Here is a 13,053-nt window from a genome sequence, read left to right as displayed (position 1 = left end):
TGTGACCAGTGATGCTGTGCTCCTGAAGAGGTCAGGTGTTGAAGGCAGACAAAGCTATGGAGCAGTCACTGGTGGAGGCGCTCACAGCCCCTTGCAATTTCAGCATCCCGGTTTGGACCAGTCTCCCTGATGGTTCAAGCTAACAGTGCTTCTTTACAGCGCAGGTTAGGAGAATGCCTGCGTCTGAGCTGAAAGCACAGCATCCACTTGCTTCTAAAGTTTCACGGCTGCGTCTCAATGATATGACCCTGATCACAGGGTGCAAGCGAGTTGCCCTCAGCCAGATAGGGGTCAGACATTCTCAGAGGCTATGTGAAGATCTATGGAGTGTCCTCACTGCATGTCATCATCATCCTCCTGCAATTGAGCGACTATTAGGGCCTCCACTGCGTCTCCATGACAGGAGTATTATCACAGAGGGTATGTGCGCTGCCATAAGCCAGACTGGAGTCAAACGTTTAATAACCTGTTCACTGATGCCCAGTTTGGGTTCCGCCATGGCCACTCAGCTCCTGACCTCATTACAGCCTTGTTTCAAACATGGGCAAAAGAGCTGAACTCCCGAGGTGAGGTGAAAGTGACTGCCCTTGACATCAAGGCAGCCTTTGACAGAGTGTGGCATCAAGGAGCCCTAGCAAAACTGGAGTCAATGGGAATCAGGGAGAAAGCTCTCCACTGGTTGGAGTCATACCTAGCACAAAGGAAGATGGTTGTGGTTGTTGGAGGTCAGTCATCTCAGCTCCAGGACATCACTGCAGGAGTTCCTCAGGGTAGTGTCCTAGGCCCAACCATCATCTTCAGCTGCTTCATCAATGACCTTCCTTCCAGCATAAGGTCAGAAGTGGGGATGTTCACTATTGCACAATGTTCAACACCATTTGTGACTCCTCAGACACTCAAGTAGTCTGTGTCCAAATGCAGCAAGACATGGACAATATCCAGGCTTGGGCTGACAAGTGGGAAGTAACATTCACATCACACAAGTGTCAGGCAATGACCATCTCCACCAAGAGAGAATCCAACCATTGCGCCTTGATGTTCAATGGCATAATCTTCACTGAATGCCCCACTATCAACATCCTGGTGGTTACCATTAACCAGAAACTGAACTGGACTAGCCATATAAATGCTGTGGCTACAAGATCAGGTCAGAGGCTAGGAATAGTGTGACACGTAACCCATCTCCTGACTCCCCAAAGCCTGTCCACCATCTACAAGGCACAAGTCAGGAGTGTGATGGAATACTCCCCACTTGCCTGGATGAGTGCAGCTCCCACAATGCTCAAGAAGCTTGACACCACCCGGGACAAAGCAGCCATTTGATTGGCACCACCTCCACAAACATTCACTCCCCCCATCACCTGCGCACAGTGACAGCAGTGTGTACCATCTACAAGATGCACTGCAGGAATTCACCAAGGCTCCTTAGACAGCACCCTCCAAACCCACGACCACTACCATCTAGAAGGACAAGGGCAGCAGATCGATGGGGACACCACTACCTGGAAGTTCCCCTCCAAGTCTTTCGCCATCCTGACTTGGAAATTTATCACTGTTCCTTCACTGTCACTAGGTTGAAATCCTGGAACTTCCTTCCTAACAGCACTGTGGGTGTACCCACACCACATGGACTGCAGCGGTTCAAGAAGGCAGCTCACCACCACCTTCTCAAGGGCACCTAGGGATGGGAAATAAATGCTAGCCCAGCCAGCGATGCCCACATCCCATGAATGAATTTTTAAAAAAATGTGATGTGAGGATCTATGGGGTTGCCTTAGTGCATGTTGTCATCATCCTCCACAAATCTAGCGGCTATGAGGGCCTCCCAAGTGCCCTTGCATCGTCTGGTCAGTGAGAGGGCCTCATCCCTGTTATCATCGCCTCCAAGGACCTCCTCAGCCTCATCCCCATCGGCCTCATCCGAGTAGACCTCCAACTTCTCCAACCTCATCCTCAGCCAGCTCATTTCCCTGTTGCAGCGCCAGGTTGTAAAGGGCGCAGCAGGCGATGATGATGCGTGACACCCTCTGTAGACTATATTGCAGGGCTCCACCAGACCGGTCCAGGCACCAGAACCTCATCTTCAGCATCTTGATGGTCTGATCCACCAAGGTGTGAGTTGCAGCATGAACCTCATTATACTTTTGCTCTGCTGCAGTCTGAGGCTGCCACATGGGTGCCATCAGCCAGGACTTCAGTGGGGAGCCCTTGTTCCCGAGGAGCCATCTCTGCTGCTTCAGTGGACCCTGGGATACGTCAGGGATCTGTAACCGACTGAGAATGTAGGCATCGTGCACACTCCCGGGAAACTGTGCACAGATTTGGAGGATGTGTTTCTGGTTGTTGCACACCAGCTGCGCATTCAGCAAATGGAAGTTGATGTAGTTGACCGTGTGTTGTAATGGAGACCTGAGCGCTATGTGAATGCAATCGATGGAACCCTGCACCTGTGGAAGCCCCAGATCTGGGCAAATCCAATTGCTCTTGCATTCTGACTGACCTGGTCCTGGGCGAAATGCACAAGTTTGTGTGCCCTCACAAAGATGACGTCCATGACCTCATGGATGCATTTGTGCGTGGAAGCTTGTGAGATCCCACAGAGATCACCTGTGGAGCCCTGAAAGGAGCCACTGGGGTAGAAATTGACCTCCGCTGTCACTTTCACAGCCACTGGCAGTGAACGCCCTCCATACCCCCGTGGCCCAAATCCTGCAGTAAAGGGCAGATGTGACCGACCAGTTCCCTAGACATGAGCAGTCTTCGGCGACACTGGTGTTTGGTCATCTGCAGGAATGAAAGGTGGCGTCTATAGACCCTGGGTGTCACTAAATGCCAACAAGTGACAGCTCGCTGTTGCTCTTCAGTGGCATGTACGGGAGCCCCAGCCTTCCAGTCTTCCAGAGAGTGCTGCTCCTCCCTCTGCCCATCCAGGCGCCTCTGTCACTCTCTCCTCTGTCGTCTTCGCTCTCTGTACGCCACGATGCATACAGCTAGTTCACCAAGCTCCATGATCCTGATGTTGTACTCCTGCAGGCTGAAAGAGAGAGACATGTGGGTTAGTATGAGTATACTAAGAACCTGTCCTGGTTAAGTGTGAAGGCCCCTTAACGCATTGCGGAAAGTGCTGGCCACCACTTGAATGGCCAGAGTTTAGTGTGCTGCATGACTGCCCAAAACCCCACCCACCTCTGCCCCACTCCACCTGATCTTTTAGCGGCAGCTTTGCACATCACGCACTGCATGCTGTGCTCTCAACTCAGATGCAGGCATTCTCCTAACCTGCACTGCAAGGCTGCACTGTTAGCTTGAACCATCGGGGAGACTGGTCCAAACCTGGATTCTGAGATTGCAAGAGACTGTGAGCACCTCCACCAGTGACTGCTCCATGGCCAGCTTTAGTGAGGAGATTATACAACATGCCCAGTCATCCAACTGTTCTGCAGTCCACTAAAACGCTCATTACTTTGCAGTCTGTGCTCAAAGGGTGAAAAGCTCTGGAGCACTTGGTGGCACTTTGATGCCTCTGCATCACGTGAGTGGGCGGATAAGCTAGAAGCCCGACTCCAATCGTATCAATGGCTGCGCCTGAACTGTTTCAGTTGCAGATGAATGGTCACACTATATAAGGTGTCCCTAACACGTTGCTGCTTCCCTCGACCACCCTATCCTCCACGCTGAATGCTTGTGCATTCTGCTGCAGGGCATCCCTAGCACACCCCCCCACCTCCCCCCGACCCCCGTCATTTCAAATGCAGAGCTGCTCTAGCCTCCGCCAAGTCACTACAACAGCAAGGCTGCTCTTGCCTGCACCCCCTCCCCCCGCCAAGTCACCTCAACCACGGGCTGCCCTCATCCTCTTCCCCAAACGCGCCTCAAGCTTGAAGTCCAACAGGCTATCCAGGTGACCGCTGCTCAACGTTACTGTGTACTCAGCTCCGAGTTCCCCTCAGAGTGCAGCCAGCCAAGTTCACATCTTTTATATGGTATTGTGAAAGACGTCAACGTGCTTTTGCGCCAACGTAGGCAGAACGATTCTGGAGGGCAGGTCTAATAATGACATCGGTGGGCTGAGCGGACAATCGCAAACTGGTTTCACGCTGTCGTGAAACCAATTGAGGCATATTGTACGCTCACGTCACCAAACATACCTGACTCCACCGCACACAGAAAACCCTGGCCAGCATCTTTAACATAGTGAAACCTTCCGAAGTGCTTCACGGGAACAATTATCAGACAGAATTTGATGAGCCACAGGAGATATCAGGCAGATGGTCAAAAGCTTAACTCACAGAAGTAGGTTTTAAGCAGCACCTTAAAGAGAAGAGAGAGAGAGTACAGAAGAGGTTTAGAGAGGGAATTCCAGAGCTTGGGCCCATCAGTTGAAGGCTCAGCTGCCAATGGTGGAGTGATGCTTCCCATGATTGAATAGCCTATTGACAATCTAAGAACTTTTGAAACAGGAGAGGGCCAATCAGCCCTTCAAGCTGGCTCCACTGTTCATAATGGCTACTCTGCACCTTAACTCCATTTCATAGACACATAGAATCGTTACAGCATAGAAGAAGGCTATTAGGCCCTTCAAGCCTATGCCATTTCTCTGGATGAGCAATTTAGTGAATCCCACTCCCCCGCTCTTACTCCGTAGCCTGGCAATTTATTTTCCCTTCAGATGCTTAACCAATCCCCTTATGAAATCACAATTGAATCTGCCTCCACCACAATCTCAGCAATGTATTCCAGATCATAACCATTTGCTATGTAAAAAAAGGTTTTCCTCATGTTGCATTTCGTTCTTTTGCCAATCGCCTTGAATCAATGTGCTCTAGTTCTCAACCCATATGCCAATGGGAACAGTTTCTTCCCATCTCTTTTTCCATCTTACAGTTACCCAACCTTAATCCATCTATCTCAGTTATGAAAGCTCCAAATGATTCCCACCATCCACAGTGTTTTGTGGGAGAGAGTTCCAGGTTTCCATTTCCCTTTGTGTGAAGAAGCGCTTCCTGTCATCACCCCTGAATGGCCTAACTCCAATTCTAAGGTTATGTTGCCTTGTTCTGTACTCTCCTCCAACCAGAGGAGTGGTTTCTCTGTATCTAGCCTATCACATCCTTTTAACATTTTAAACACCCTGGTCGGGTCTAACACCCAAGCTTGGGGGAATTCTAGCCAAGGGCTATTTAGGCTGACATTTGAAGAATGTTTCAGGGGCTGGCTGGGGGCACTTAATATCTGCAGGACCCTGACCAGTATCCTGTGGGTTGTGGGGCTGGGCTGGGAGGGGGTACAAAGCTGGAACAAAATAAATACTAGTATTATTACAAAACAGTTACAGCATATAAACAGGCCCAGACCAACATGTCTACAAAAATGTTTATGCATCGCACAAGCCTCCTCCCAACCCTCTTCATCTCACCCAATCAGCATATCCTCCTATTCCTTTCTCCCTCGTGCTTATCCAGCTTAAATCACTCCCTTTGGTAGCAAGTTTCACATTCTAACCACTAGGTAAAGACGTTTCTCCAGAATTCCCCACTGGATTTATCAGTGGCTATCTTATATAATTTGGCTGTGTTTTGTGTTTTTCAGTGTCTTTGATCCTTGTTTTACAGGACACCTGATAATAAAGCTCGTACAGATATGGGGGAACATCCTTATATTCATTCAATGGACAGTAAGTAAACCTTTACAGATATCACTGTGTTCACATTAAGTGGGGCTTTTTTCAAAGAAGGTGAAGGGAGGAATGAAGTGAGATTCCCTAGAGTAAATGCTGAAAGTAATTTCATGTGGTAGACCCATTCACATGGGCACAAATTATCTGGCTGATAAAAGGCAAAAATCAGTAGAATTTTTCTGCTCTTCAGGATTTTAAAATCTGGAAAGTTTCACCACGACTGGCAGCTCATTAAAGAACTGCATCCTTTACCACTTGCCTCCACCAAACCCACTTCTTCCAATATTAGCTCTGGGTCAGAGGTCCTGGGTTCAAGCCCTGCTGAAGAGATTTGAGGGTATATTCCAGGCTGATATTTCACAGTAGAGTATTGAGGGAGAGCTGCATTGTCAGAGGGTCAGCACCAAAGGAGCGCTGCACTGTTGGAGGAGCAGTACCAAGGGAGTGCTACATGGTAGAGGGTCAGTACTCGGAGTGCTGTACTGTCTGAGGGGTAGTACTGAGAGAGCACTGCACTGTAGGGGGGGCAGTACCAAGGGAGCGCTGTACTGTCAAATGGTCTGTGCCAAGAGATTATTGCATTGTAGGAGGAGCAGTACCGAGGAAGTGTTGGTGGGGCAGTTGGAGGTGATGTCTTTTGGATGAGATCTTAAACCAGGGCCCCATCTGCCCAGTTAGGTGGACATAAAATATACAATGGCATCTATTCCTTGGAAAGGCTCCCCACAACAACATCTTGCTATGGTATAACACTTTTAACATCGCAAGGCACTTCACAGGAATATTAACAAACAATATTTGACCTGGAGCCACGTAGAACAGCTATTTGGACAGATGACAAAAAGCTTTTTCAAAGAGGTAAGTTTGGAGGAGAGAGATGGAAAGGGTTAGGGAGGGAAACGGGCACCTTGATGTCCCTCCAGGTGCTCCATCTCCTCATGTTGTCACTATATATTGTCAGTAACCTCTGGGGAAAAATAAGCACATTCCTTAGCCTTGCTTATCTGGCCAGTTGTAAACAGAATAAAATCCCTTTGAAATCCAAATATCCCTTCATTTATCTAAAAATGCAAATTCCCTTCACACCTTACATGCTAAGGTAGCATCCATGTTTACTCATGAGCATTTCAATGAGTAAACTTCTTTTGATGAGTTAAAGCTTACTGTTTACTTGACTCCAAATGTCATTAAATCACACACTGACAGACCCAACTATACTTACCCCCATAAACCTACTTCATAATAGATCAGAAAAATATTGTGAAAATTATTATACTTTCATGATGAGGGCCCAGGCAGCTGAAGGAGTAGCCACTAATGGTGGAATAATTAAAAACATCGATGCTTAAGAATATTGGAGTATTGGAGGAGTGCAGAGACCTCAGAGGGCTGTGCAGCTGGAAGAGATTAAAGCATTAGGGGAGGACGAGGCCATGGAGGAATCTGAAAACCAGGATGAGAATTTTAAATTCAGGCTTTCATTACCTTTATTTACGAAACCATCGGCACCAGAAGGTAGACAAGTATAGGTCATGGTTGACTATCTCCTCATTGACATTCTCCCATTCTGTGTGGAAGCATTGGACCTCTGATGGACCTTCCCTATAGCAACATTCTGAGACTGCGAAACTTAGTTAACCAGGTGGTTCAGCCATAAGATCCCACTCTTGCTGTGTCACAGCAGGTCATAGAATCAGAGAATGATACAGCATGGAAGGAATCCATTTGGCCCATACGCTCTTTGAAAGAGCCATCCAATTAACCCCACTTGCCTGCTCTTTCTCAATGCCCTGAAAATTTTTCTCAAAGTATTTACCACATTCAAAATTGAACACAAGAAATAGGAGCAAGAGTGGACCATATGGCCCGTTAAGCCTGCTCTGCCGTTCAGTATGATCATGGCTGAAATTGGGCTTCAACTTCATTTTCCCGCCTGCTCCCCATATCTCTTAATTCCCTGAGAGACCAAAAATCTATCCCAGTCTTAAATGTATTCAACAATGGAGCAATCGCAATCCTCTGGGGTAGGGAATTCAGAAGATTCACAACCTTTTGAGTGAAGTAATTTCTCCTCATCTCAGTCCTAAATAATCGACCCCTTATCCTGAGACTGTGCCCCCCATGTTCTTGATCCCCCAGCCAGCAGACACAATCTCCCAACTTCTATCTTTTCAAGCCCCTTCAGAATTTTATAGGTTTCAATGAGAAAGCCTCTCATTCTCCTAAATTGAAAGTTATTCTTGAATCTGTTTCTACCGTCCTTTCGGGCAGAACATTTCAGATCATAACAACTCACTGTGTAAAATATATTTCACCTCGTCTCCCTTCTGTTTCTTTTGCCAATTTTCTTAAATCTTTGTCCTCTATTTGCTGACCCTTCTGTCAGTGGAAATAGTTTTTCCTTTTTTACCCTACCGAAATCCTTCATAGTTTGTAACACCTCCATTAAGTCTCACTTTAACTGCTCTGCTTTAAGGAGGATCATCTCATCTGCTCCAGTCTCTCCACATAACTAAAGTCCCTCATCTCTGGGTCCACGTTGCTAAATCCCTTCTCCACCGTCTCTGAGGCATTGATGTAATTCCTAAAATGTGGTGCCCAAATTTGGATACGATACTCCAGCTGGGACCTAACCAGTGCTTTGCCTATCTTTCTTGCTTTTGTACTCATGACTTTGAGGTGAGTGCAACATTCAAAGCCTACCTGCAACAGCGATGCTCCAGTTTCTCAGCAATGCCAGTGTTGTGCCACAGGTGGGGGTGTAGGGTTGGTCTGCTCACGGTGGGTGCCTCCATACTCCAGGAGGATGGCACTCAGTGTGTGCTGTGGGTCTGCACTCTGAAACAGAGATGAGCATTGCGACCAGGGGTGGGGAAGGATGACAGAGACAAGGGGAAAATGGGGTATGTTGGGGTTGAAGGGGAGTGGAGGGGTTGATGGTAGGCAAAGGGGAGACCGAGTGTGGGGAAGCTCGAGCCCAACATGGAAGACTAGCAGAAAGACAGAAAATGCTGGAAAAGCTCAACAGGTCTGACAGCATCTGTGCAGAGAAAAACAGGGTTAACTTTTTGAGGCTGTATGACCCTTCTTCTTCTTTCTATTTCGCTGTAGCTCTGAAGAAGGGTCATACAGACTCAAAACATTAACTCTGTCTTTCTCTTCACAGATGCTGTCAGACCTGCGGAGTTTTTCCAGCATTTTCTGTTTTTCTTTCAGATTTCCAGCATCCACAGTATTGTGCTTTTATGGAAGACTAGAATGCAGACACAGAAGGGGGTGGATGGGAATTGAACTGTATGACTGGGAAGGGATGCATGCTGACTCCAGAATAGGAGGAGGAAATGTTGTGTTAGTGTGGCACAATAGAGATGGGTTGCATAGAGACTCATGGAGGTGGGGGAGGGGAAAGGCTTGCACATGAGGGGTAGGTTGCACAGAGACTCATGGGGGGGCATGAAGGGAGAGTGTGCTGGGAGGGGGAAGTTTGGGAGGGGGGAAACAAAGGTGTTGGGGGAGGGAGGTTGTGGGTAGAGTGAAGGTGTTGGGGGGAGGTTGGGAGGAGGCGAACGAAGGCATCAGGTGGGGGAGGTTGTGGGGGGGGAGGACCTATGTGGGGAGCTGGGAGTAACAGGGGAGAAGACAGCAACTGGGGAGGTAGATGTAAGGGTGGGTGGAAGGTGTAGGGGAAGGAGTTCGGAGGGAGCAAGTAGTGGCAGAGAGGGGAAGGAGTCCATGGGGAGGAAGGAGTCTGGGGGATGAAAGGAGTAAGGAGAGGGCAAGGTGTGCAGGGGGAGACAGGAGTCTGAGGGGGAGGAAGGTGGAGGAAGAAGTATGGGTGGAGGAAGGATTTGGGATGGGGGAAGGACTAAGTGGTGGGGAGAGTCCTAGGAGGGAGTCCGAGGCGGGGAAGGACTAATGGGGGGGGTAGTCTGTGAGAGGGGATGGGGGGGGGGGAGGAAGGGGTCCAAGGGGTGGGGGGGAAGGAGTTCTGGGGGGGATGTGGTTCCGGGGGGATGGGGTTTCAAGGGGGGAAGGAGTCCAGAGGGGGTATAAAGAGTCCAGGACAGCTTCCTGGGGAGCAAACTGAGGCTGGGCGTGGTACGAGGGAATGGTACGAATGACCAAGGGCGGAGTGAGGCAAAGGGTGGATGAGAGTTCCATGGAATCAGTAGAAGGGACAGCGAGGGTGGTTGGTGGGGACTTGGAAGCAGACATGGACACTGGGGGTGGGAAGAAGGATGAGGGTGGGATTTTCAGGAAGGAAGGGAATGTGCACGTTCACCTGGATGTCCCGAAAGGGAAAAGGTTGTGGCTGGTAGGTCAAGGAGGGGAGGTGGAATTGTCATGCCGAGAGATCGACAGTGATCGGGGTAAGGAATTGGGTGATTGGAGGGAGGGAGAAAGACAGGGAGTGAAAGAAAAACTGTAGTACTACCATGCTGGCTAAATCGAAAGTGAAATGAGAGTCATGGTGGGCGAGATCAAGTGCTGCATGGGAGTGTGATCAGTGGGTGAGCGGAGATGTAGGTCAGCTCAGATGTATAACTGAAAGTGACCCCAGCAGGCAGCATTGAAAATGCTCAGGACATTGAGATGAGTTTGATGCGGGAAGGATCCGCATGTGTGGAAGAGTGTTTGCACGAGGCTCCAAAAGGCCTGCCACATGCAGACTTCTCCCTACAGAATCACTCGTGGGCCAGCTGCATGCAGCTGAACTGCTAGTGGTGGTGGGTGGGTGGGAAATGCAGTGGGAGGACTCACGAAGCCTGTCATTGAAACTGAAAGACACCATTACACATTATTCAGTGGAAGAGAATATATTTTCAGATTGTAAAGTGACAAAATATGTTCACCCATATAACCAACTATGATCAGAATTTCTTAACTTTTGAACGCCTTAGACTTCTAGTTGCTGCCCTGACATCTGCAGCAGAGGTGGAGACAGCCTGTGCAATGGTTGGTCCCGTTGCCTCTGCTGCCTTTGGCATGGGTCCTCTGGAGACCTGAGGCCTTGGGGGCCCTGGCTTACTTTGGTGTTGTCCTGTGGGCCAACTGCTTCCTCTGCAGTGACAGAGGGCAAAGCTGAGGAGGTCACAGGCAAAGGGGACTTGGAGAGAGAGGACGGCCTCTGAGATTCCTGAGTGGATGACCCAGGGGGTGTCCAGCTGCTGCTCCCCCTCCCTTCAGGTGCTAGAGGGCCCTGGCCTGACTCCTTGAGGAGATGGAGCACCTGGAGGGACATCAAGGTGCCCGTTTCCCTCTCACCATCTGACTTGGACCTCACAGATGCCTCTTCCCCAGCAGTCCTACGAGTGCCAGGGAGCTCAGCTGAACCTGCCTCCTCCTGCTGTGGACACATGTCCATGTGTTGACCACCAGATCGTGAACCCGAGCCCGCTCTAGATCTACACTGAGGTGTGTGTCTCTGCACTGGTGGAAGGTGTGGGTAAGTGCTGTGATGGGTCTTCCAGGTTACTTACTTTCTGCTCTTTAATGGAGGAGGAGTCCTCTTGGCTGGAGGTGAGGACGTGGATGGAGCTGAGGGACTGGTTGGCTGAGGGTGTCGTTTGCTTGGCAAAGCTCCCTGTGAACCAAAGTAGAGATAATTGGTGCATGGTAGTACAGTCAAAAGCAGGAGAGAGAGCACTCAGTTGCGTTGAGAGAGGGATGATATGGTGCAGGATCCTCACAAAAGTGTTTGCTGCCGACCTCACCGTCACCGCGGGCACGGTCCACATCCTCACCAGTCACCGCGATGGCACAGTCCTCAGATTGAGTGAAGGGATAAATGTGGGCCACTCCGCCCCTGGTCTGGGACCTCTCCCTGCTGTTGTGAGCAGGCTCCCCCTACATGAAAACAGATGGAGAGACCGTGAGCAGGACACATGGCACTGCATGGAATGTTTGCGTGGTTTGCGAAGACATGGATGGGATGAGGCCATGAGCCCCAGAGGATATGAACCTGAGGCAGATATGAGGGTGTGTGTGAGAGTTAGTGGCGTTGTCCCTTGAGGTGTGAGATCCCTATGGATGTGTGATGGGTTTGTGAGCATGTGAGTTGAGAGTGATGAGAAGAGTAACTTACCCTGGAGGAACAAATGAGATCATTCATCCTGTTGCGGCACTAGGTGGCTGTCCTCTTTTGCAGGCCATTGGCACTGACCACCGCTGCCACTGAATGAAATGGCATGTTTCCTGGGCATGCATAATTAATGTGGCGGGATTGGGACGATATGGCATAAGAAGCCACCATTGCGGCTGTCGGGTGAAACGTAGCGGACGTGAATGTGAGGCTCACAAAGGGAGTTGGTCACTGAATGGGAGCATGGCTCACTCTCGCAGTAGGAGGCTACGTAGATTCATATGCATGATGCTTTCAAATGACAAGACCATTCTCATGAACAGCAAATGTATTTCCACAGGCACATGATATATACAGTGATTGACATCGGTTTTGGATCACGGGTATTCAAAGTTTCATAATTTTTTTAACCCTAACGCTACGCCTTAGTGCATCCCTGACGTCAGCAGCAGAGAAGGAGGCAACCTGCTGACTGCTATGCCCTATTGTCTTTGATGACTTTTCTGGGCGTCCTCTAGAGGGCCGAGAGCTGAAGGGCCCCTGCCTGCTTTGGATCTCCTGCGATGGAGCAGGTGCACCCTCCTCTGCCTGTGCAGCTGGACGTGATGGGGTCACAGGCAGAGGGGATTGGGATCAGTTGGATACTCTTGGAGTCACATAGGTGGGTGGCCTGGAGTCTCCAGCTGCCGGTCTTCCTCCTTATGAGTGCCTGTGGGCCCCTGCCTGATTCCCTGAGGAGAAGAGGCTCCTGGAGGAAGGTCAAGGTGATCTGCAACCCCCTCCTCGCGTAGCCACTGATGGATCCCACCAATGCCTAGAGCAATAGAGTGCAAGTACGAGCGCAAATCCAGCAGGATCTGTTGGACCATGATCTCCAAGGCAGTTGCCACCCTTTCATCAGTGATCTCAAGGCGCTCACACGTCGGAGCCACAACATCAGACAGAATGCAGGTGGGCTCCTCCATTCTTTGCTCTAGCCTATTGACTGCCTCTCGCAACTCTACCTGATTTTCTGCCATCTGTCATTGCATTTCCAGCATGTTAGAGACTGACACTTGCAAAGGCTCATTGCCTGGCTCAGACTCAGTGGGTGTCTGATGTCCAACAGTCCTCCAAGTACCAGAAACCTGGGCTGTCACTGCCTTGGACTCCTGCAGAGATGTGTCAGGGAGGTGTTCCCCAGAATGTGATCCTGAGCCTATTCTAGATCCATGACTCACCTGGGTGTGTGTCTCTGCGCTGGTGGAGAGTGCAGGTGAATGCAGTGATGGTTCTTCATCTGATGCATCCTCCT

The 13,053-nt window shown here is 49.8% G+C and overlaps 1 protein-coding gene across 1 annotated transcript in view; it reads left to right on the top strand.

Moving 5' to 3' along the window:
• LOC144684244 (inositol 1,4,5-triphosphate receptor associated 2-like) overlaps positions 1–13,053 on the top strand; it is a 65,535-nt gene that overhangs the window by 34,861 nt on the left and 17,621 nt on the right. Inside the window, exon 6 of the mRNA XM_078547883.1 lies at positions 5,613–5,674. Within this exon, the coding sequence (XP_078404009.1) occupies positions 5,613–5,674 (62 nt within the window). The remainder of the gene's footprint in view (positions 1–5,612; positions 5,675–13,053) is intronic.

This window comes from Cetorhinus maximus, chromosome 9, assembly GCF_964194155.1.
Source record: "Cetorhinus maximus chromosome 9, sCetMax3.hap1.1, whole genome shotgun sequence".
Lineage (NCBI taxonomy): Eukaryota > Metazoa > Chordata > Chondrichthyes > Lamniformes > Cetorhinidae > Cetorhinus > Cetorhinus maximus.
The sequence above is the reverse complement of the archived record's forward strand: the minus strand, read 5'-3'. Positions and strand labels throughout refer to the sequence as shown.